Source organism: Lonchura striata, chromosome 4 (assembly GCF_046129695.1).
Source record: "Lonchura striata isolate bLonStr1 chromosome 4, bLonStr1.mat, whole genome shotgun sequence".
Lineage (NCBI taxonomy): Eukaryota > Metazoa > Chordata > Aves > Passeriformes > Estrildidae > Lonchura > Lonchura striata.
The window spans coordinates 40,434,264-40,458,842 of NC_134606.1; the positions used below are offsets into that span (position 1 = coordinate 40,434,264).

The 24,579-nt window shown below is 35.7% G+C and overlaps 1 protein-coding gene across 7 annotated transcripts in view; it reads right to left on the reverse strand.

Annotated features, from left to right (window-relative positions):
- The window catches only part of RAPGEF2 (Rap guanine nucleotide exchange factor 2), a 183,001-nt gene that overhangs the window by 20,980 nt on the left and 137,442 nt on the right, over window positions 1–24,579 (reverse strand). For 6 of the 7 annotated variants that reach the window (XM_021536558.3, XM_021536559.3, XM_021536557.2 and 3 more), the window contains 11 exons: window positions 23,649–23,780; window positions 15,130–15,307; window positions 14,022–14,158; window positions 13,340–13,498; window positions 11,609–11,761; window positions 11,070–11,234; window positions 8,034–8,141; window positions 7,739–7,942; window positions 7,521–7,629; window positions 5,346–5,592; window positions 915–1,072 (listed from right to left, as the gene is read on the reverse strand). In XM_021536558.3, the coding sequence (XP_021392233.2) occupies window positions 915–1,072; window positions 5,346–5,592; window positions 7,521–7,629; window positions 7,739–7,942; window positions 8,034–8,141; window positions 11,070–11,234; window positions 11,609–11,761; window positions 13,340–13,498; window positions 14,022–14,158; window positions 15,130–15,307; window positions 23,649–23,780 (1,750 nt within the window). The remainder of the gene's footprint in view (window positions 1–914; window positions 1,073–5,345; window positions 5,593–7,520; window positions 7,630–7,738; window positions 7,943–8,033; window positions 8,142–11,069; window positions 11,235–11,608; window positions 11,762–13,339; window positions 13,499–14,021; window positions 14,159–15,129; window positions 15,308–23,648; window positions 23,781–24,579) is intronic. The other variant, XM_021536561.3, reaches the window with a different exon arrangement.

The window sequence follows — 24,579 nt, forward strand, 5'->3', positions numbered from 1 at the left end:
TCAAGCACAACGACTGTATCAACTTGGCCAGTGTGTAGGTTTATATTTAAGCAGCATCCCTTTAGCTAATCCTTTAGGTAATGTTTGAAATCCCTCAGTCTTAGGAGGGCACTGAATTTTCAGTTCTTTTGAATAATTCTCTAAAGATTAGGCTAAAATAACCAAGTGTCTGCTGAGCTACCATCACTAGATCCTGCTCCAGAAGCTATATTTTAATAGCAAAGCCTTGGATACTTAACTCAGGAAAGGTTTCCCACTAAGAACCTTCCTTCAGCCAGATAAGAGCCCAAATCCCAACCCTCCCAGGAGCTCCAGCTAAACCATTTTTATAAGATAAGGTTCTCAAGTTTCTCATATTCTCCCCCTGTTTCTCCCTCATTCACCCCTGTGCTTTGATCCTCTCTAAATGTGTTCATTTGTTATCTATTTCAGAAAGGTTTGTATTCAAAGAATTTGGCATACAGCTGTAGGGCAGGGTGACTAACAAGAAACTTTGAAACTCTGTCCCTTACAAATGTAGTACAAATTATATAAGTCTGTTCAGAAAGAGACTGAAATACACATCTTGTGTCACAGCCCAATGTCCTTTCCCTTTACTATGAGCTAATGATCTGCTATGCCATTTGAAAATATTGCAGTCTTGTAAACAATGATCCATTGAGGCAAATTATAAAATACCAAGCAAAACAGGTCAATCAGTAAGAAGCACTCTGTATATAGCTACATCTATTATATGTGGGTGAAGTATATTGTAGCAAATGTAATAAATCCTCATGCATGATTATGTGGCAAATTTGTGTATATCAACAAACAGTTAATAAAAACTCACATGCCTCTTCAAACTCTACAAATCCACACCAAAAAAACTGAACTACAAAAGGAAATTAAAAGAACAATAAAAGAAGGATCCTTACCTGGAGTAGTATTAAAGTCTAAGATGCGGTGATGAGACTGCAACAGGTCGGGATTACTGGATGACAGGGTTCCACTGACAGGTAAAGCAGGAGGAATGTGCTTTGTTTGCCTCAGTCCCACAATGCTGTCATCCTGAGACTGGCCAATTCCAATGTCACTGCATCCAGAAAGAAGTAAGATCAGGACATACAAACATTCAGAGATTGGCTATACTAGAGGGATTCAATGATATCTCTATTGCTACATTTTCATACTTTCAATTGTTGATACAGCAATTGCTGTTAGAAGTCAAAGTTCTCCAAACAGGACTTGCTTTGTGGACAGTCCACTCAAAGTGACTCAATTTACCTGCTCACATTGCCAGAAGATGCTCACCAGTAAGCTCTGAGGAGTTGCTAGGCTCATTTTTTAACAATTTTGGCCAATATGTCCATTCAAAAGGTGGATCATACCTCATCATTCTTGCACTAGCCCATCACCCAAACTTTGAGTAATACTGCTGTCCCTTTAGTGCTGTTTTCAGGCCTGGACTTCATAGATTTTTTATCCCATCACAGACCGGATTTGCAACTATATTTGTGATGTTTTGTAGCCATACTATATAAAATCTTTCAATAGACAGATGAGAGAGTATCATTTGGGTTTCCCACCCTGTATCACTTCTCTGAGTTTCTCGCCACTCAGTGTGACTGAAGTGATAGCAGGTAAGACTAAGCTAAATCGCCACACTTGGGTTCTGCAAGTATCCTCTCCAAAGTACCTGGCAGCTGTAAATAAATTATTCTGTGATGAAGGTGAAGGGGTTTATCCATGAAATTGTGATAGGCAGGGTCCCACAGGTGCTTAGTAGTGCTAGATGGATCAGAGACAGAGCTATCATCATAATAGAGTAGGCACTGATTTGCTTATTGCTTTTGAGTTCATAATAACGTGAAGCAGAACACCAGCCACAAGATGTAGAGCTGGAGACTGCCATTGAACTTTTCTCTAAATATACAAATCAAAACCCTTAATAAAATACTCAGAGGGTGCAAAATGTTGAATAGCAGTCATTATAGAAAGTGAAAAGCATTAAAAATGCGGCAAGCATAGGCAAGACCTTTCTAAAAGCCAAGCACATCTAAATCTGTATTTACACATTTAAATAAAGCATAAACCAGAATTTATACTTCATTGCAAATGTTACAGCTATGTCAGTCTAGTATATTAAATGATGCAACACAAATGACCACTTGTACCCTAATGTTGGGCACTTAAACCTTTGTCTAATGCTCTATCCATCCTTAGAAAACCTAAACAGAAGTACTAAAAGGCTGATAGCTGTAACAGCACCAATATCCTTTTGTGCTTACTGATGAATAACTCTACACAGTGCACTCTTGTACCACTTCTTTAAGTGCTATGAATTGAACAGTAGTCTGGAAAGCTAGAACAGTATCTGAGCACTAAAGACACATTTTTAATTATATGGACACAACTGCTTTTGGGAAGGCAATGTATGGTATCTCTCTGTGTTGTGTTTGGGTTTTCTCATTGTTTTGCTTCTAAAAAACAAGATAACTCTGTATTACCAGCACACTTTCATGAACTGTAAGCCTCAAGCCATGAGAGTGACAAAACACTCAAGTCCACTCAAAACAGATATAGGATTCTCTCTTAATCAGAAGTTAAGGTGAATAAGTCTTTCACGACAACCAAAAGAATTGTCAGCAATCAATATCAGGTCCTTCAAGCAGGAACCACTCCACAATGTAAAAAAAGAGAAAGTAGAAAAAAAACCCTGCAGCCCTAGTACCTCAAAATATTTTCTGATTGTTCTAAACTACTATATACCATATTTCATAAATACTGCAAACAACAGTATTTTCTCTAAATTCAAATCAAATTAAGACAGTGTGAATCTTCTATTAATAGTTTCATTTGCATTATGCATTTCTTTTGCAGTTTGCTAGTTTTATATAATCTTATACCTATCCTGTACATCATGACTGAAGCAGCTTCAGTAAAGTGGATCAACTCTGAAAATGTTAGGTTTAAAAGTAAAAAAAAAAAGTGTCTAAAATCGTGCTCGAGTTTAAGTCTTCATATAAGAAATTCGAATTCATTTACTTTACACTCAGTCTATTTTTAAAACTTAAATTAGAACCTGAGCTCTAACTTATGCAAACAAGTAATGAACCCTAGAAAAATCAGAAAGAGAGCAACACTAAAAAATCCAGGTCTTGTGATGATCTACTCTTAGGTAAAATATTTTATTATGCCAATGAAAGAAGATTGTGGTTTTAATGAAACAGCATTTCTATCGCTTTATGTATGCATCTGCCATGCAGGGAGACAGCACATTAATTAAGAAATAACTTTCCTGCTGAATGACAAACGGGGTAGATAATGAAATGACAGAAGTATCTGAATGATTCTTCCCTCAGAACACAAAATCCTGTGCACCCCGCTGCAGGACTGCAGAGAGGAGATACACAGGGGCTGCTGCTCTGTCTGGGATGCTGCACAATGGACCAGGCAGAATTTTACTAGAGAAGGAGGTGGGGATTGTGTTTAATCCTCTTTTGGACCAACTGAGCCTACAGACCACAAAAGCACTCTGTGTCAGAAAAGTAAACAAAGAGCTCCAGTGGAGATTGTACCTGGAACCCTTCAAGAGATGTCCCACAGACAGTGAAGAGATTTCCCTGTAGGTGCAGAGGAAATGGTGCTGTTTGTTCCATTTGGGAAGTTATTTAACCTTCTTGAACTCAACAGCAAGACTGAAGGAAAGCATTATCTCCTGCTCAAACTGATTCATCTTTGATACTGATTTATTGTCTCATGAAGCAGACAAGCTTCAAGAGCAACCTCATTCTAGTTTAAAGATTGGTTTTGTCTGGGTACATCCTCAAGGCACTGGAGCCTTCTACAGTCTTCATACTCAAAAACAGTGGACAGTTTCACCTCTTAAGCCAGCTGAGTCATTAATTCTTTAAATTACTACTTTAACTAAAGAGTAAATAAGCTTTTTCATTCCTCTTGATTTTCTTGTATGCAAAAACATGAAACTAGGTAAAGTCCCTTAATATATACAACACCAGTAATTAAAAGGGAGAATGAGATTGATGCTTTTACACAATAGGGAAAAGAAAATCACCAACACTCAAGTCTATAGCTACAAATCTCTACACAAACTGTGCAGACACAAACAATCGAATGTCAACAGGCTTTGCAGACAAACTGCTATATATAACACATAAAGTAGAGCTAGCAAAAAGAAAATAAAATAGGTCAAGTTTTTCTGAATCTTACCCAAAGAGTTCCCTGTACAGAAAAAGTGTAAATATGAAAGAAAATAAAGAAAAAAAAAATCAATATGAAAATTTTATGCAAATACTATGAACCATAGTGAAAACCAATGCAGAAAAACAGACCTATGTATGCACAGAGAAACAAACATGCAAGACCAGTTAAATAAAGGAAAACAAGCTAAAGACAAACAACTCAAAAAGAGCTGGATTTACAGATTCTCCTCTATTGAAAGGTCCTGCCATCAAATTCAGAAACATCTATTATTTTGATATAATTTATGTTAATTTAATAATTATATGACTAACATTCTATATATAATGTTTAGAATAGTTTTCATTTAGTAGGCAATATCTAACATCAGTTAAGCAAACATTTTTAAGTAACAGCAGGAATAAAAGCCCTGCACTTTAAGCACAAGTGTCTTTTTTAAAAATTTACATGGAATAGTTTCTCCCTTACTGGGACACAGGAAAGAAAAATGCAAGACAAAACACTGATCACACAACTACCCTCTACAATTCATTTTCCCACCATCAGTACCATTTGCCTTGGCCAAGAACCAGGTTCCCATAATATCATATAAAATTCACTCTTCTATTGTTGCCAGCAATTTTCAGAACTCTATTTCTAAAATGTGTTCATAGAATAAAAACTACTAGATAGCATATTTAGCTTTCATTTAAAAAAATACTATAAAAAACCACACACAAGTCCATCAAAGAATACAAGTTACAATTTTAACCTCTCTCCCTTACAGCAGTACATCAAATTTCTTATAGACCACTGGAATGTGGCTATTGAAACCATAGCTTATACCAACCCATTGCAAGTAAGCTGCTAGCAGAATTATTCTGAAATAATTTCAGTTAATAGTCCTCTTAAAACGGAAATGACATAAAGGAATATTTGTGTCATTACTTGATCTATAAGAAACAAAATACATCTAAATTTATGTCAGGAGCTGCACTGTTAGCAGTCTATGCTTGTTCAAATATTCAGAATGTTTTTTTCTGGTATTTTTTCAGATATAAACATGATTGGTATTAATAAATAAAAAAGTATAATCACAAATTATAAGTTCATTAAGAATTCTTACAATTTAATGCAGACAAATATTTAGGATGAAATAAACTCACTTGTATGGTTTCTGAGGCAGAATGCTGATTCGAGTCTTGTCAAGTATCTTCTTTAACTTATTTCTTCCCCCAACTGTGTTGGCTTTACTTTTCTTATTTACTTTTTCTAATCCTATTACCTGCTCCACATCAACGGCAAGGTCAGGGATGGAGTAACGACTTGCCTTTTTAATATCACCAATTTTAGGCAGGTGGGGAGCACCATTTCTTTTTTCCTCTGACAACCTTGTTAAAAGTTCTTTAAAAACTGCACAAGACAGAAAAAGGGAGGTAAGAAAAAGGACAAAAATGTAAAAGAAAGTTCTGTGCACCAGACCAGTTTAATATTAATATTAATCATTTAAAAATAGGGTATTCTATCAATTCCACATTAATTTTAGTTTTATTAATTAATTAGCTTAATTAATTAAAATATTTTTGCTTTTAAAAATTACATTCATTTTCTGTCTTATAAATCAGAAAAACAGTTAATTGGCCCAGCCTAGAAGAGAAATTCACAGGTGTCTACATGGTTACACAGATATTATCAACAGAAGGAATTTGACTTTTTAGTCTAAAGACAAAGGCTTCTGCAGAATAGCAGCATGTATAAAAAAAGCACATTAGACAAAAGTGAGATGGAAAAATAAAAATTAGAAGGAAGTTTTAAACAGAGAAGCAGCAACCAAAGCTTTCAGACGGACAAAAAATTATTAGCAACATCATGAAAAAAATCAGAAGGAAAACAGCAACAAAGTAATAAGGAAAATAAAGCAGGAGACTACTGAGACACCTTGGATGTTTGACAGGGCTGCTGTATCCATCTACCAGAAATACCAAAAAAACACTCATTCTCCCTTAGCTCCCCAGCAAAGAGTCATCTCTGAGGCAGAAATAGCTGATAAATTTGTAAATTAGTTCTTCTACTGCAACTTTGAGCCTCAAAAAAAGCCAATATATTTAAATAAATCAAAATAAACTGAACTGGAGAGCAAGTCATGTATTCTGAGTGTTAGAGTAACTCTCCATACAAAAATGGAAAAATCCTCTGATGACTTGATTTGTAATAAATGAAAAGAGATAATTAGAACTAAGGGAACTGTAGAAAAACACATGAACAAGGGCAACTAACTAAGGATTAATATTAGGGGCTGGATAGAAAAATTAGAAAAACACTTCTGAAGAAATGAAGAAATCAGGTTTAATCTTTAACATAGTAAAGCAACACATGAGATTCAAATATCCAGTGTGAGGAGGACAGTTACAGAACTTACACATAGAGAAACAATAACATTATTAAGAAATGTCTCTAATTATTAGAAACAATTGAAATATTAGAATCTTTACTGCAAAGCAAAAAAAAAACAAAAAAAAAACCAAAAAAAACCACAAAAAAACCAAACAAAACAAAAACAAAAAAAAAACCACCAAAAAAACCTAAAAACATCCCCAGGAAACAGATTTGACCAGAGACTTTTGGGGATAACCTTGGCAAACTAAATCTTCACTTGGTGAAGTGATGTGCTGTGGTAATATTCTGCCCTACTTACTTGTGATGAACAACCTGATCCTGAAAGAGATACTCAAGGAACACATCACTAAATTGTATAAGTAATCCAAGTACCCAGTGGTAAAAAAATCAAACCAAAGCTCCAATCTATTAATTACTTATGATGCAAATTGAGGTTCTGAGCTGCTTGAAGACTCTTCCATGCATACTTTAGTACTTGTTAGAGGGAAATATGTAGAGAACAAATACAGAGGGTAGCAAGAGTCTTTTCACCTAGCTGTCAGGAAAGGTTGTAATAGCCTTGAGCTCATTACACATAAGAGTGGGCTGAAAAACTACAAGTAAATTCAGCAGACAGATTAAGACCACTGGTCAACTGAAATGCTTGAAGAGGTTTCTTTCTTGAGAGAGAACTGAACATTATATATACAAGTAGGTTTTTTAAGTTTGAGCTACATAGTCACAATAGTTCCTCTTAATCAAGAAACATATAGATGTGAGAGGATTTAACTTCATGTTAAATCCCTACTCTAATCCTTAAACTTTTTTTTGCAATTATGGATCAAGGTATTTTATTTTTCTAGTCTCTCTAGTACAAAAGAGTTTCAAACATAACTATTTTAAACTATAAAAAAATTAATTTTAACCTCTATCAAAACTAGAACAAACAATGCAGACAAACTTACCAAATAAATTGGTTTTCACAGTGATAGACAGATGAGTGTTATTTCTAAGGATTTCCATGGCTTTTGTCAACTGAATGTTTTCAAAGTTTTGACCATTCACTTCCAGTATCTAAAATTCAAACAAGTTTGAAAAATTTTCATGTAGTGAAAGGAAATAAAAAAAAAAACCAAAAAGACAGAGGCAGAGTAATAGAGGGACACATTTTAAAATGGCATACCTGGTCTCCACGTTTCAAGCCTGCTTCTGTAGCTTTGCTACCAAAATCTACACTGTCAACAAAGATTCCAAATCCCTTTTCTGACCCTCCCAGCAAGATAAAAGGCAAAGGGGCTTCTCGAGATGGCTTTGTTAAGGTTATCAATCTTCGTTTAGCTTTAGCAGCACAAGCAATATTTAACAGCCTCAAATGTCCACCCATTTTCTAGAAGAGAAAAGCATAGTAAGTTATATGTAACAACAGCCTAGTTATTCCCTGCTATCCCAAGATGTCAGAAAAAAACCCTCACTCTTACCTCCCTCTCCAAATTGTTCTCAAATTCTTCCAGAAATCGAGTCATAGCAGGATCTCCTTCAAAATCATTGAAGTGATTGTTCACCCACAACAATACTACCCGTGTAACCTGAAAATTCATCAATATTATAAATATATTGCTGGAACACTCAGAACAACACTACTGCCAAGTCCTTTAAAAATACTGGTCATTAAAGGCCCTGTAAATTTTCACTGGAATCTTAAATAATACATACATATATATACACACATCCAAATCAAACTTCACTAATATGCAGTTAATATATCAGGAGAATAGAAAAAAATTAAGTATCAAAATTGCTTTCACTTGTGTAAGCAATTGTATGCTGTATTTCATAATGAGTGCTACAAGTCAGAAAAAGCTGGCTGTATCAACTTTTATTAAGTAAGGAATAGTGCACAAAGGTAGAAGGCAACAAGGTAGATCCATTTCTGACTTATAACAATTTCCTGTTCATGTACATTTTCAAATCTGCTTAGTTCTCCAAGCACAGGATCACAAAGCTTACAATACAGCCTAATATTGGCTCTTGAATCTCCTAAATCTTTAGATGTGGCACCATTAACTTCACTCGACATTTACCTCTGTAAAAGAGCTACTGTATGTTTAGAGAGGCAGGAGAAACAAGGTATCACAAGAAGCAGGAAAGAGGTTTTAACAGCAAAAACAGTAATTACTTTCCTTAGAGCCAATCTTTCAATTTACTCCTCCTTTTTTCCCTCCACTGACTACTCCCCCCAAGCAATTATGATGATAGAGCTGAGAAGAATTTTAACTGGTATTTTACAGCTTCTTACAAAAAAATCTGAAAAAATACTATTAATTAATACTAATGAAGGTAAAGCCACAAAATAAGAGCTATATTTTTTAAAACTAAATGCTTTTACTATAATATTCTGTTTTAATATGTGATTTGACCTGGAACATCAGCAGCATTTGTCCTGACAAAACAAAACTGTTTTAGTGTCTTGAATTAGTATTGATTCATGCTATTTTTAAAAAGATGCTGAATCCAAAACAATTGTGCCAACCAATGCTACCTCTAAAAATACAGCTGCATTTCTTCTTTTATGCTGGGAAAGTAAATCAAGTAGGGATAAATCTCTAAACATTTCAAAACCTAACACTTCAGAACAAAGTCTCATACACATTTTAATCAGCTAGTGCTAACCCCTGCCTATTCTTTGTGTCTGCACAAAATCCAACCCTCTGCAGACCCATGTGCTAAAGGTCTGACACCAGGAATGCAAAACCAATCCCTGCTACCCTTGAAGTTTCTAAGTAATTCTCCTTTTACCCCACAAAGGAAATTAATTCAGAACTGCTGAAATTAATGACCAAACAAACCAAGCACTTAAGAACTCCTTAAGCTCAGATTCTAACTGAAGGCAACTAGTCTGCTCTACATGCTGCTGCTCCCAGCCACAGGAAAATACTTGAGATTTCTGCACCTTTGAAATTGAACTTCATTCCTGTTAAACAGTTTTGATATTTTCTATTACTGCAGTAACACTGGAAGATCCAGTCAATGTCTGGTTAAATTTAAGGTAATTGCAGATTATTAAAATTGTCTGGGAAGTTGCAAGATGTACCACGCAATGTATTTTAAACTACTGCAGTGACAGCTTCACTGTCAATGGTGCTTTTAAAGTTGGGACTTACTCATCTATACCCAGAGGACCTTAGCTGAGAGGAGTTGAATGCTGACTTCCAGAGGAATGCCATTACTTGTGTCACAAATCAGGAAAAGCATTAAAAGAGGATTAAAGCTGTAAAACCAACTAACTTGCTACAGGGCAAAGTCATTGCTAAGGCTGGATGTCCAGTGTCCCACTCTGAATGCTCCTGAGTACTGATCATCCCCAGAAGTTCTACTCGCCCCTTTCACTCCCCTTACTGCTTACCAGCACCCAGTACAAAACAGCCAAAATCTTCCAGATTCCTTATTCTCTACTTGCTTATCTCCACTTCTCCCAAGCTGTTCTCTGCCTCCTGCCTTTCTGCCAGTGCTGCTGGAGGTCAGAAAAGGCTGGTTATAGAGGCAGCAGAACAAAGAGCTGTTCTGTGTTCAGACTGATACAAGCAACTATGCTGGCTCATGCTTTTAGAGGCTGAGGGGATTGTCCATTAGAGGACAAAAAACATAACTTTAAAGATGAACTCTAATATTATAGCTCTGAACAATATTAGCTGCAAAGCCTGCCTTCAGTCATATATAAGATCCCTCCTTCAAGGCACTGCTATACTAACATTTGTGGAATACCCAGATTTAAATAAAAGCTGAAAACCAAATTTCTCTTTCACTGTACTAATATAATTCCCATGGTTTCAAATTTACAAAAAGAAAAGGGCATCTGGAAACTTTTACAATTTTTTAACATAAGAAAAAATTGCATACAAGAGAAAATAAATCAATATGACTTGAAACATGATAAAGCCTAAATGGCCAGTGTGCCAAAACTGGATGTGCCTCATTCTTCCATCATGGAAATTTTGTTTAGGGAAGAAGATATCTGATTGCTTTTTGTGTTTGGGTTGGGCTTGGTGGCTTTTTTTTAATGCTGCATAAAGCACAACAGATTTTTAATAATACATGAATTTTCTATTCTGTATTTAAAAAGATCCTATTTGCCACATTGAATTAACTAGCGTTATGTACAGAAAACATAGAACTTAGTTATATGCCCAAACTTGGAGACACAATAATACTCTACTGAATTACATTAAATAAAAATACTATTGGAAAAAATCCTTCCTGCACACCTGCAAGCAATTAAGATGTAAAAACACAGTAAAGTAAAACACGGAGAATTTATCTTGCATTCGCACAGTAATATTTAAATAAAACAAGGGGAAAATGTCCTTAATTTTAGCCATATATTCTGCCATTAAAATATGTCACCAGCTATTTGTATTCTTATTCAATTTAGCAATTTTCTCTAAAGCATATTATTATTCTTATTAGCTTATATTTCAATGCAAACGGTAACAATACATGATTTGGGAGATTTTTACCTTATCCCTGAGGCTGGGGTCATTGAACCACTCCAACAACTTCTTGCCCACTTCCATTGGGCTGGAAAGAAAGGTCCTATACGTCAACAGGAAGTCTTCTATAAATGTTGGGTCTACCACTGAGTGCTCTTCCACCAAATGCATTGTTAACCTTTCAGCTGTTCCCTATTGAAAGCAAAAAATTGAAAAAAACATAGTTATTAACACATTTTCAACACATGCAAATTTGTTTTCTTGTAACATACTGAAGACTCATCACACTAGAAAGAACACTACCATCCATTAACTGATGAGCTAAGCAAACATAATAGCTTGACAACTGTGTTAAAGAATGTAAGACAATTATGTAATTAATATCTACAAAAATCACCTACCTGTCAACATGTATAATTATTTTTAAAAATCTAGAAATACTAACAGTCCATTTTCCAATATTTACTTCTACAATATATATCTCAACTGATCCTGGACCCAACTTGCCAAGTTAAGAGGTTTACAGAACACAGATTTTTGCAAGAGACTCTCTCTTTTCCTTTTACCTTGATGACAATGTGGCCTTTTCTCGTTCCAGTGCGGTCAAGCTCCCTGTGCTCCTTCACCATCACAATCTCCCCTTCCTCTTCTACCTTCTGCATGTTCTTTTCCACTTGATTGAGGATGCGGCAGTAATCTTGCTGGGCTATACAAACAAACTGGAAAGAATCATCGCACACCAACGTTAAAAAGTTAAATCTTCAGAAGAGCATTTAGACTTGATCAACAGACAAGATAAAGTAGCTCCTCAACCTTCACAGAGCCAAATTTGTTTTTCCAACAGTTCAGCTGTAGCAAGCAGATGAACAGACAGGCACAGTACTTCCACTAAAATCCTGTAGTTATAAGAGACCAAGATCCATCAGAGCAATATGATTTAGTACTCCCAGCCATTTTCATTCAGCTGTTTTGACCTCCCCACTGCTGGAGATGAAGCCCAGCTCTTTTGTGATGTTCAGAAGAGTTAAGTGAAAACTCAGCTTTTATTTTTGGTGCCTATTGTTTTGGTAAATAATCTTTTTAATAGCTATTTTATTGAAGTCAATTTGTAAGAAAAATAACATTTATTCAATTAATTAGTGCAGGCACAAAGAAAGAAATTACTTCTTGGCTTAAAGCATACAGCAGAAAAATTATTTTCTACAATCATCAGTTCAGCCAAGAATAAGTGCAAGAATAAATATCTTAGGAACGCTCCTAATACCTACACTATGCAAATATAATTAAGACCAACCATTACAAATTAGAAAAAGATTACATTATACACAAATTGTTATATGTTTGTCTCTTTTGGGGAACAAGATTAAACTGCCTTATTATGTGAATTTAGGTATTTAACTGAGAGGAACAGTGTTTCTTATAATTGAAAAGTTATTAAATCCTCTTGTACATACTTAGGACAAGAGCCCAAGAATCAGAGACACTACTTTAAATTCATTTACACACCATTTCATTTTTCCAGCAGCTAGTAGTAGCTGAAACAGAAGTCCCACAACTTGGATTTTTGAAAACATTACCCTAATGAGAAACCATCTATGCACATTTTGGGAGTTAGAAGGGCAACCTAAACCAGGTGACTTTATTAACACATTTTCAGCCCTTTCAAAGGTCATCTACTTGAAGCTAATTAGCCATCAGGACCAAGCAAAATGCTTAATTCACCCGTGGCTCTGCTATTTTTTTCTGGATGGGAATAAGCAAATAGCAACCACATAACCAGATTCAGCCAGTAGTATTATGCTATGAAAAGCATTTTTTTACATCTGACTGCTTGTATTAAAGCAAACATCAAGGCTTTTCCCTTGAAAGTTCAAATTAGCCAAAATTAGATCTTTCACTCAAACCAAGGAGATAAAGTCTGTATTACTCTGATATTCAGTAGCTGAGTTGAGTAAGGCAGAATAGCTATTAGCTGCAGAAGGAAAGGAGCCTGTCCTGGCTAATGGACCTTGAGATCCTACTAGGAACATTGGAAGCAATGGATGTATGGCTGGTGGCCCTCACATTCTGCAAAAAGCATGTAGAGAAACATCTTCATGCAAAATAATCCTTTACCCAGATAAAGATTACTCCATTTCCCAGACTGTGGGTATGCAGGAGCCATATTACCCAACTACTGCCCAGGGTTACCCACTAGATATTTTACATTTATTAAGTTTAAAATAAAACTGGGTCTCATTATTGAGTTGTACTACACCTATGTGGGTGTGAATTTGCATGTACCACAGACACTATACCTGGCAGTCATCCACTTTGGTTCTCATCACTCCTTTCATATATTCCTTTTCCATGGTGGGGGAAACACCAAAACTGTTCCCCATACATAATATCTCTGTTCTTCCATCAGGATATGTCACCTCCACAGAGCCATTCAAAATGACTGACCAGGAATCCAGCTACAAATCAAACATTGCAGGATACATGAAGACCAAATCACTTAACTTTTTAATATCATACTACACAAATACAGCTCTCCCAATTGTTCTGAAGCAAAAGTTATTTTTTTAGCACCTATTAAAAACTTTACAAGCTCATTTTCCTTAATTGTACAGCTATTTCCAGCTCAAGAAAACTGGGATCTTAAGATCATCTTTACTAATAAGAGGTAATGAAAGACAGTGGAAAAAACCCAAAAAACTAAAGGAAGTTTTAAAGCAGCAGTTGAACACTGACATGAAGTTTCCAAATGTGCTCAAATAGGCAGAAAGCATTTTGCACACTAGAAATAATATTTTCTGGTTTTATTGCTTAAGAAATGAGTGAGCACTTAAACAAAAGCTTTCAGGAAATCCAGAACACAAAGAGTCCTGATTTACCTGAATGTTGCTTTTTTTTTTTTTAGTAACAAAAGTGTACCTTAACTGTGTGGAATCTGGGATTTTTGGTATAATAGGAGAGTTAAAAGCAACTTCTACTGACCTCTTCCCCATCGTTTAGTACAATAGTTCCTGCTCTCTCCACAACTGCAAATACCATTACAGCACAGAGTTCTCTCCTCACTGACATTGTCATGTTGGCAAAAGCAGGCAATTGATGCATGAATTCCAGTAGTTGTTCTGAAGGAGAAAAAGCCCACTGAGTCGTGCATGTCAAAACAACAAAGCACAGTAAAGATAGTTCTTCAGCAAGATGCCTGAGGCTGCTTAAGCTAAAATGCTGCACAATCGTTTCTGTATACTAATAAATCATGTACAGTGGCCTGTTTTAATTACTGGGTATTTTTTAGACACAGACTGGCTGATTGTATCATCTATAGAAACCCTGCAAAGTAAAAGTCAGCATAATGGAAGGCTTGTAATGCAACCAAGAGTTCTGAATACAACCAATGATATTTTTAATACTCCAGTCAGGGCAATAATTTCATAGTGACTAAAACTATATAAAACACAGCAAGACAAAGTCCACAAAACTGAGCAAGTTGTTTATTAAGCAAACACCTCCTAGTCTAGGCTTAACAGAGGATTGTACTAATCATCATTTAGTCATGCTTCAATAAAAGAAAAATATCTCCCCCAGTGAAACAGATTAGATAAAAAATTTGGATTCTAGTTTTGCTTTGCTTTCAATGTGTTTACTTGTATGTTAACATAGCAAATTAGTTTGATTAGATGCACATTTATGTTAAGGTTTTAAAGGCTCCAGTGTTTCCAGCAATTATCAAGTCACAATGTCACAACTGACAATTAAAAATATACTGTGAGAAGCAGTGTTGACATTAATGTCGCCTTTGCCAAGGTTCTGTCTGTTTTCCAGTATTCAACGACATCTCCTTCATAAACCTGTTCTGATATCAATTAGAAGCTGAAACTTGAGATCAAAAGGGCCAGAAAAGGTTTCACCCATATTATATATGTTTTCCTTACTTGTTCACATTATATATATACTTATATAAAAACAGTAATAATAAACACCAAACTTACCAACTACAAAGGCCAATGATTAAAACAAAACAACATGCTCAAAAATTAAGTTTTTGGAGCTAAAGAAGAACATGTTCGACAACATTTTACTACATTGCAATACTTACCAATGTCATCGTCTGTCCTGTCTATTGGGTCTTTCTCCAAGCAGTCTCTAACAATATCTCTACTCATCAAAGGATCTGATGCCCTCTCAATGTCTTCTTCGTCATCATCATCCTCAGAATCCACTGCTGTCTCTGGCAATCCACTGAGATCCATATCACCAGCCTCACTTTCAGTAGCCTAATTAGTGCATAAACAATTAAAAAACATTCAAATGTGTTCTTTAGTGCTGTAGTTTTTCTGGTTAAATGTACAGAGATTAATTCTATAATTCATCATATCACTCAAATTTATTCAATATTTTTATATTGCTTTTTTCTTTATATATCTTTTTAAAACAACTAACAATTATCAATGCAAACCCACTGTGTTTAAATACAACTTTCAACATTTGTTTCAATCAGTCACACATGCAAAGGATTCAACAAACATTACTTAATCTGGGGGTTTTGGGGGATTGAAGATTATTACATTTCAAGCAACAATATCTTGGACTGTTAGTTGAATATAATTTTTTTTCAATAAACAGTTTTCATTTGACAATTTCTGTGCTCACCCCAAATTTACATTTTGAGACACTTAGGAAAGCAAGGTAATTTTAAACAGACAGTTTGGGGAAATGAGAACAGCATCAAAATGCTTCAGGAATTTTGCTATTTCTCAGTCACCTAGAACTGTACTTTTCTTTTACAATTCCAGTTGAACATGGTTAAATATGGCTTTCGTTTGCTGATAGACTGCCTAAGAATTTACAGATGCAGAAAAAACGCAAAGTCATTGCTTAAACAGCACAGATGGACTACCCAGAATATCTGTCAAACTTAACCTCCTTTAAATTGTATTAAAATGAATGAAAACATAGTCCAGATACAGCTTGAGGTCATTAGTACCACACCTAAAGGTAAATCTATTTTAATGATTGAGTTTGAAGATCAAACACTTTAATAAATCCCACAAACATTTGTCTGTCGTGGCTGATACCACTGCTTTTTCTCAGAACCTGATTTAATACCACAGCAGCTGCCAAGGCTCAGCTATGACAATTTTTAAGGAAATGCAAGCTTCTAATAAGCAAGCTTTAAGCCATAGCTTGAGAAATCCAGTTTCACAGGCCTTAAAGGGATGGTTAGTTTCTGAGACTCTGGGACCACACAATGAATTCACATCTACTTTAAAAATAATACATGGGACAAACACACCTACTAAAGCTTGTTTCATTGATCTATCTCAGACTGGTGAAAAAGACAACCCACAAAACTAGGTCACTCTCTGAGCACAGGGAAGGTAAGAGAAATTGCATTGGTAATTTTGTAGAATCATCTCCGCTATTCCTGCCTCCCTATCTGTGGCTGACATCTGTTACTTTAATGCCACTATGCACAGCCACCTCATGAACAGCAGCATATGGCTGGAGATGGATCAGGGGCAGCTAGTGAGAGACTTAAATGCTTCTGTCCTACAGCACAACACAAGCTTTGTAACTGGGCCTTGTTAATATAAAAAAGCATGAGAACAGCATCTATGTAAAATTTGAATTATTCTCACTTTCTGGTTTTGGGTTGGGGTTTTTCTTAGTTGTTGTTGCTTGTTTTGGGGGTTTAGTGGCTTTTTTAGTTTTGCTTTTGTCAAGAAAAAATGCTGCTCATTTTTTAACCAGGATAAGGAAAGATGTTACTGGCATAGAAACAAATCCCAAAACATAGCATGGATAGCAGTATTTTTGTGAGCAGACTTACTGTGTTTAACATGCACATTCTCTGTGATATATTTGAAAGAGCTGCTGTAACTACTCTTTCAAAATAGCCTTCATCAAAAGTGACTGGTGGAAAAATTAGTGGTGATGAGTCAGTAGACACACAGCTTATGACACCAATCTGTCAGAATCTGAACTCTCCAGCAGTGACAATTCCAGTGACAGTGGGACTGATTCACAGTCAATTCTGCAAACCTTCCCATCACTAACAAGTGCCCCTCCTACTGCCCAGACTCAGCTCTTTCAAAAGCACGTTAGCAAAATGAATGAAGAACTCAATTTAGTCACACAATGCTAATATAGATGAGAAACTTCCACCTATTGTACAATATATGATTATTAAAAGATAAGTTATTTTACTGTCTTAAAGCAATTAAAACTGGAAAACTCTTGAAGCTTTATTATCAAGAAGAGTTGATGCTATTTAAAACAAATTCTAACACTGAATTAAATGTAACTTTGGACGTAGAAAACACTTTATAAATACTGCTAAAGGCTACAAGATTTCCCAAAGATAACCACTATTTACACTCGCTGTTTCTTTTTTTTTTTTTTTTTTTGGACAACTGAAGTTATTGGTGCATGGAAAGCAACCACATCTAACTTCCTGATCAAAAACCCAAAACACTGTAACAAAGAAGCTCAGCATTGAATGCAACAATCTACAAAGTACTAAGAAAGTCTGTTAATTTAGGACACCTTTAAAAACACCTTTTGAGGAAAAAAATAACATGTTTTCAAACAACTTTCTGAAATTGCTATGATCATGCAAAAGATAGCAAAGAAAGACAAATGTAGCCATTGTGTATGACAAAACAAATCAAAAACCAAACCAAACAAGCCCACCCCTGACACCCCAAACAAACAAAAAAATCAACCAAAAACTAAGAAAATCTGGAGGGCTCCTATTTGCTATCACAAATAGCTTTTTTAGGTTTAGTAGCAGCATGTATGATGCTAAGTATTCAAAGGCCTCTTGCTGAGACATTAAACTTCATGACTCAACTACTCTGAGTGCTTTTGTACCCTCTTCTGAGTGAGAAAAACCAAACATGTCAGCACAGGAGCCCTTGGTTACTAAGCAATAGCCCTGCATCTGTTTAAGATAAAAGGGGAAGCCCCCATGAGCTCCTTTGGGCATAGGGGATTCCTTATGAACCACAGCCACCGAAAACCCAAACACAAGATGAATATCCAGCAGAATTTGTACTATAGTCAGAGGGCTTACATCTTCTCAGGGCATGTAATCAAGGATGAAATACAGCTCAGAATTACCATTCTTGGGTGCATGTTGTACTTTGCTTCTTGGGCAATAAGAGAAATTAATTTCACTTAAATAAATCTGAAAAAATTGCATGCAAGAAAAGTGCTGGTTGCAGCCTAAAGGACAAAACAATGTCTCTCCATAGTCTGAATACCAACTGTGATAGAAATTTCTCATGTCATCTTTCCAACTGTGGAGAAAATTTTTTAAGCTTCAAAGCAATCTCATAATAGTGACAGCCTAATATTTTTTTTGTCACATCACCAACATGAGAGTATCTGACCCGTTTTAAGCAGTGGCTATAAAGGTTAATACTGCACCAATAAAAAACTAGTTGCTTCAGCTGCTGAGGATCTTGAAGTGCAAACTCACTTCCAAATTTGAATGATAACAGTGAATTAAACAAATACTGTGAAATAACCAGGGTAAAGATGTAAACTAAAAGAAGCCTTATCTAAGTTCTTGGTTAGCCTTTCATTCCTTGACTGATATGGGGAAGAAGGGGAGACTTAAGAAAAGAAGAATAGCATTCATTCTCCCTAGGACAGACTGGGGAAATGATGGACCCTTCTGGTCACTTTAGATTGGCAGGAGAGGAAACTGGCTAATCCCAAGTCTACAGGTCTTTCATTTTTTACAGGCACCATGGCAATAAACATGACAAGAGAGGTGATGGACTACATGAACAGCTAAAGACGACTTCTTTTACTGCCTGCCTTCCTCCTCCGCCACTGAATTTTTGAGTTTCTTGAGAAAACAGATTAAAAGAGGTTAAGGGCAATCTCTACCTTTACACAACCAAGTAACTCTCACTCCAGTGAAACAACCGCTTCACCACACACACCCCATCCTTACTTAGGGAGAGACAGTGGGAAGACTTGGGAGAGCTGTTTATATGACAGGCTCTGTTTTGAATGGCCTTCATGATTTTGTTTTTATACTGGTTTGGGAAAAACTTCCAACTGATGGTAACAAAGGAAAAAACGAGAAAACCTGTAAAAGTAACCACACTAACTACTGATTTCCTAGTATTTTAACCAGACTATTTTTAATTTTTACTTTTTAAACATTTTTTAAAATTTCTTTTTTTGGGAAATATTGTATCATTTTGAAGACCTAATTCCCCTTGTAATTATAACCATCTAAATCAAAATCCAAATTCTCCAAACATGCAAGAGGAAAAACAAAAAACAAACAAACAAAAAAAAAACAGGGACAAAAAGAAGAAAAAAAACAACACAAGAATAGAAGAAACTCCTTGCACAAACCAGAAGTATGTTCATTGCCTGGTGCAGTCCTTCAACTCCATGAAGCTAACAAAGAAAGAAGCCATGCTCAGCTCAAAAACACCATCTCATCATTGCTTTTCAACCACTAATTTTTAACTGATACCAATACAAAACACCAAGAGCACTGGCTCTACCTATCTCATTAAATGATTTGCAGAAGTCACATTAGCTTGAAATATTCCTTCATGTCATACAGACACATTGGATTCAGTGTCTGCACAGAGAGAAATCATGTCTGGGGTTTTGTTTTAAATTAGCTTTCAGCTGACTGAGCAAAAGTTTACAATATCAATAAATTAAGATGAAATTAAATCCCTGCAACTATGATATGTACTTGTTTATTAACTAGTTACCATATGTACTACAATCAACTATAATTATTATATGTACAGAAATCATACACAGTCTAAGGCATTATTTTTTCATACTACACTGACATGAGTGTAAATGTCCATGAAATACCTTAAAACTCCTCAGTCTAAGATTTTCACAGTGCTCTCCATATTTGTTCTTTCATTATCTACCCCAAAACTGACAACACAGCAGCCCACATATGTCGCAGAGGTTTTCCTCACTGAAGATGGAAATGTGTAGCAATCCAGACAACCCACCAGGAACAGCATCCCCCCTTATTGCCAATAATTGCCTCCTTCTCAGAATGGAGCAACATCTGCCAGGACTACAGACATACAGAACATGGACTCTGGAAGGCACAGAGCAGACTAAGAGGACCTACATTTACAGGAGTGATAAGGAGCTGCACGGGGCTTCACTGAAAATGCAGAGGTGGCAGTTCATAGGATAATTTACCTCAGCTGTTCCAGCCATTCTGGCATTAGCCAGAGCCCTGTACTTCAGCAGCTGATACAGTCAAAAAGAGCCGCTTTACCTTCAGGTAAAATGTCTTTATTTTACATACAGTGACCAAAGGGCAGGCTGCATAGACTCTCTGGTTTGAGAGACAAAAGACTGGTCCCACTCAGGAAGAGCTGCTGAAGGGTAGACCTTTCTTCTAGGAGCTACAATATCAGAATCACGAGGAAACAAAGCTGACATCTTGAAAATTTCCAAGCAATACACACATCCTGGGAGGGTCTCAGAAAGGATGTTCCTGGTTTCCTGTACCGACAGTGGTATCTGGGCAGCACCAGAGGGCATGTAAGCAGGGCAGGAAGCCACCAGGCTGAGGACAGGATAAGGTGAAGAAAGGCTGGCAGAGAGCTGAGCCAACACATCAAACCTTCCCAAAACAGGGAGGGGGAATAACACACGTTCATGAGCTTAGATCCCCTCACTCTCCAATCATCTCATAATATATTTTGCAGGTAGAGGAAGTATTTAGGAGCATATAGGAACAGGTATATGTGTTCATTTAAGAATCCTTAACCAAGCCTAGGAACTAAGAGCAAGCAGCCACACATGAGAACCAGCAGTGAATGATTTGCTTTGCCAAGTCAAAAAAAGACAGAAGGAATTGTCCTTGACAAATACAAGCCAATACACGATCTACTGACATTTAGCATCCCCTTCCTCTCAAGTCACCCTACAGAGTTCGTCACTTGAACTTATTTCCTAAAATAAAAATAACAGTATTTAAGGATCTTACTAATTGGCACCTGATATGTTTTTGAAACTTGGGTGGGGTAAACACAAAGGTCGATTTTATTTTGGTAAGTATTTCTTATCCTAAAAGAAGTTCTTTCATGTGCAACGTTTGACAAACAAATTTAGATACCACATTAATATTTAAAAGGAAGTATTCTCAGTTCAATGCTGAAAGCATCTGAAGATTCAGCTTCATGATTTATTTAAAAAAATCTTAAAAGGCCATGAACATATTTTCACTGGAAGCAGCTGCTCTTAAGGCTACAGAACTAACACTTACAGGATGCAAAACATTACATATTACCTCAGATTTCAATAGTAACGATCTAAATAACAGTATAATTTTTAAAGCAAACTTTTTTCCTATCAACTGCAAGACAAGATGATGATCTTTCTAAACCATTGCTTTCTACATAGCCATAAAGAACACAAGTCCACCCCACTGAACAGAAAAACAGCATTAAATACAGAAAATAAAAATCAAAGGAACAATGATCATGAGCTTTACTTAAGATTTATCAAATTTGAAGGAAAAAAAAATAACACATTGATGACTTGGTTCTGGTTTACTGTTTTTGAATAAACACTTGGGAGACAATTGCAAGGCAAACAATTGAGAGAGAATGACTGATTCACTCTCTCGGTTTAAAAAAATATTTTTCTTTAATCCTTAACTTGGCCTGAGAGGAGTCAAATTACAGCCATTTTATTTTGTTTTGGTTCAGGTTATTTTTTTTGGCAGTACTTTAACCTAGCCTACCTCTGATACATTACATTCCTTTATGACTGAAACCGAGGCCAGAAATAAATTATTTACCAGAATCTGCAAAATCAAGGCGAATAATACTTGATACCATAAGATAAATTCAAGAATTTAAGAATCTTTTGTTTCCACACATGAATTTACCATTTCATTAATACACATTCCTTCAAGTATATGTAAAAAAGATGAGGTTGCATTCTACAATACATGATCATATTTCTGGATGTAGATATGAACATAGGTTATTATCCTTTCTTTGACATTGTGCAATTACACAGTTCTTGATACATCTGTGCCAAGTCACCTTTAAATGTGATACTAATTGCAGATTAATTAAGTAAACTAGATAATGTTTTTAACAATAGGTTATGCATTATGATTGTAAATTCATTTCAAAATAATACTAATTCAGTTTAAAATAATACTTCTGTTTAAAATAATACTTAAAGAGTAAATTTTGTCTGTATAAATACTTCAGTATAGCATTATCTCTCTCCAAGCACCAACCATTATGTTGATTCCAACACTGCAAATGAAATCAATAGGACCATTGGCGACTTAGAGAAGTATCTTTCTGAGGTTTCTGCAGTTTTTTACGTTGTATGGTTGGGTTTTTTTTTAATTGCACAGAAATTCAATGATCTTTTTCACAGTTATGAATGTTTGCTGAAAGTCTGCAAAAAATTTACTTCCAAATTATCTCAAGAATAACTGTATGGCTGTAACTACACGCTGCCTACAGCTGTCTCTAGAGGTAACTTGTAATTTTTCTGTTAGAGTGGAAATCTCTGTAGTGAAAGGAATGAAAATCTATAGAAGACTAGCAAAACAAAACTGATTTTACATCTTCTGCACTCTCACAATATAAACCTAAATCCTGTCTTCAGAAGAAATTCTGACAAACCTACTTGACTGACATATGCTATGCCTAAAAATATTCAGCTAATTTGATAGTTTTGCAAAACTAAACCTTTGTATTATTGTTATTACTGTCTAAATTGAACTGTGATATTTTTGTAGTCTATCTTCTCTCACAAAAAGAAGCCTATAAGCTTACTCACCTGAAAGAGACTATATTCTGGGACTATGACCACAGCTGAACTTTTATATATTTGTAAATATGCTTTTCCCGTTGTTTAAATTATTACATTTGCAACTTCAGAAGTATTTCAAAAAATATTATTTGTCTTCTAATTAACAGTATTTCATGTTGAAGTGGTCTCACTACTTTATGATTATTTTGATAGAAATATATTTTAATTGGATTTGATTCCTTCCTTTCAGAGTAACAAATTTGTACACTTCCCTACCAGGACAGCTCCTCCTCCAACATTGCAAGAAGCATAAACATCAAGTGAAAAATGCATAATTTCTAATTTTATTTCACTTTAGACTTTTTCCAATTTATACTTAGACTGTGGATCAGTTTCAGAGTCTCTCTAAATTCCAGCTGTGCACAATGACTAGCACAGAGCTTTACACGAAGAAGCCACCTCAGAAGTATAAGTTTAAAAAGCATCACCAGTTCAACTTCCCCACCTTTCTGAGGATGGCCAGGAGAGGAAGAACTGCTAAGAGGTTGGCATCACAGGGTGAGGAAATAGAAATATGCTCCTCAAGCATGGGCTGCCCACTCCATATTTGTTCCTTCCCATCATTGAATAGGTTCTACCTTATGAACTCAATACATCTAAAGCCTGAGATCATTACAAGACAAACAAAAAGGTTTTAAGTCTATTGAGTGCTTCTTCAGATAAAAACTGACAAGAGGCAATAGCAAGGACATTCAGCTATTAAATGCAAAACTGCTGGGTTGCATCTCCCGCCAGCAACCCTTCCAGTCTTACCTGGTAGATATCAGAAAGGCTGCTGCTTCCTGAATCACTAGTGATGCTACATCCTGAGTGACTAGATGAAACGTGGGTCACCTGTGGGTGGAGACTGTCAGTAAGGTGCAGCTTTGTGAAATCTGCAGGAAGCTATAGGTGGAGCAGAAAAAGCATCATTACAATTTGAGGGAGATACACAGCAAAATTATTTAAAATCATACATGTCACACTTTACTCTCTGCCAGTACCACCTATTTAAGAAAATCACTAGGGCTTGAGAATGCAGCATAAAAATTTTGAGTTATGCAGCTTTTTTAACTCATGCAGAGGTCCAGCAAAATACCAGCAAATTATTGCAAATATAAGAGATTCAAGAAAAACATGTATCTATGGACAAACATTAGTGAAGCAATATGCCAAAACTCTTCAGTAGCTTGCTGTGGAATTGGATAGAATTAAAATGCATATGAATATTGTGCTACTTCCAAAATCAATGGTTTCCTGCAGGACAGGAATTAACAAGGGAGTAAAGTCACATACTTCTTAAAAAAAAATAACCAGCACTGCTCTGGATTTGGTAAACTGTTGTTTCTCAAGTTGACAAACTACATTAGAGACAAGGAAAATCCAAGTCACTAAGCTATCCATTATACTTTGAGCCAAATAATACGACAGCAAATAGGAAATGTAGGAAGACTGACACAATTCTAAAGAGCTATAATCTTGAAATTAGTTTGCTCACATGCAGTGCTGAAGAATGAATTGAGACAGAATATTTGACCATTTAACAATCATTCACCAAGATTTATGACACGTATTTCTACTGTTGCTTTATGCCCACAGCTCCCTTGAAAATCTTTAAGAGCTGTAAACATTTCCAGACCATAGAAAGTGAACTTTGACAAAGTAAAATATTTGCTGTCTGAAGAAATATTTAAATGCTATTTCA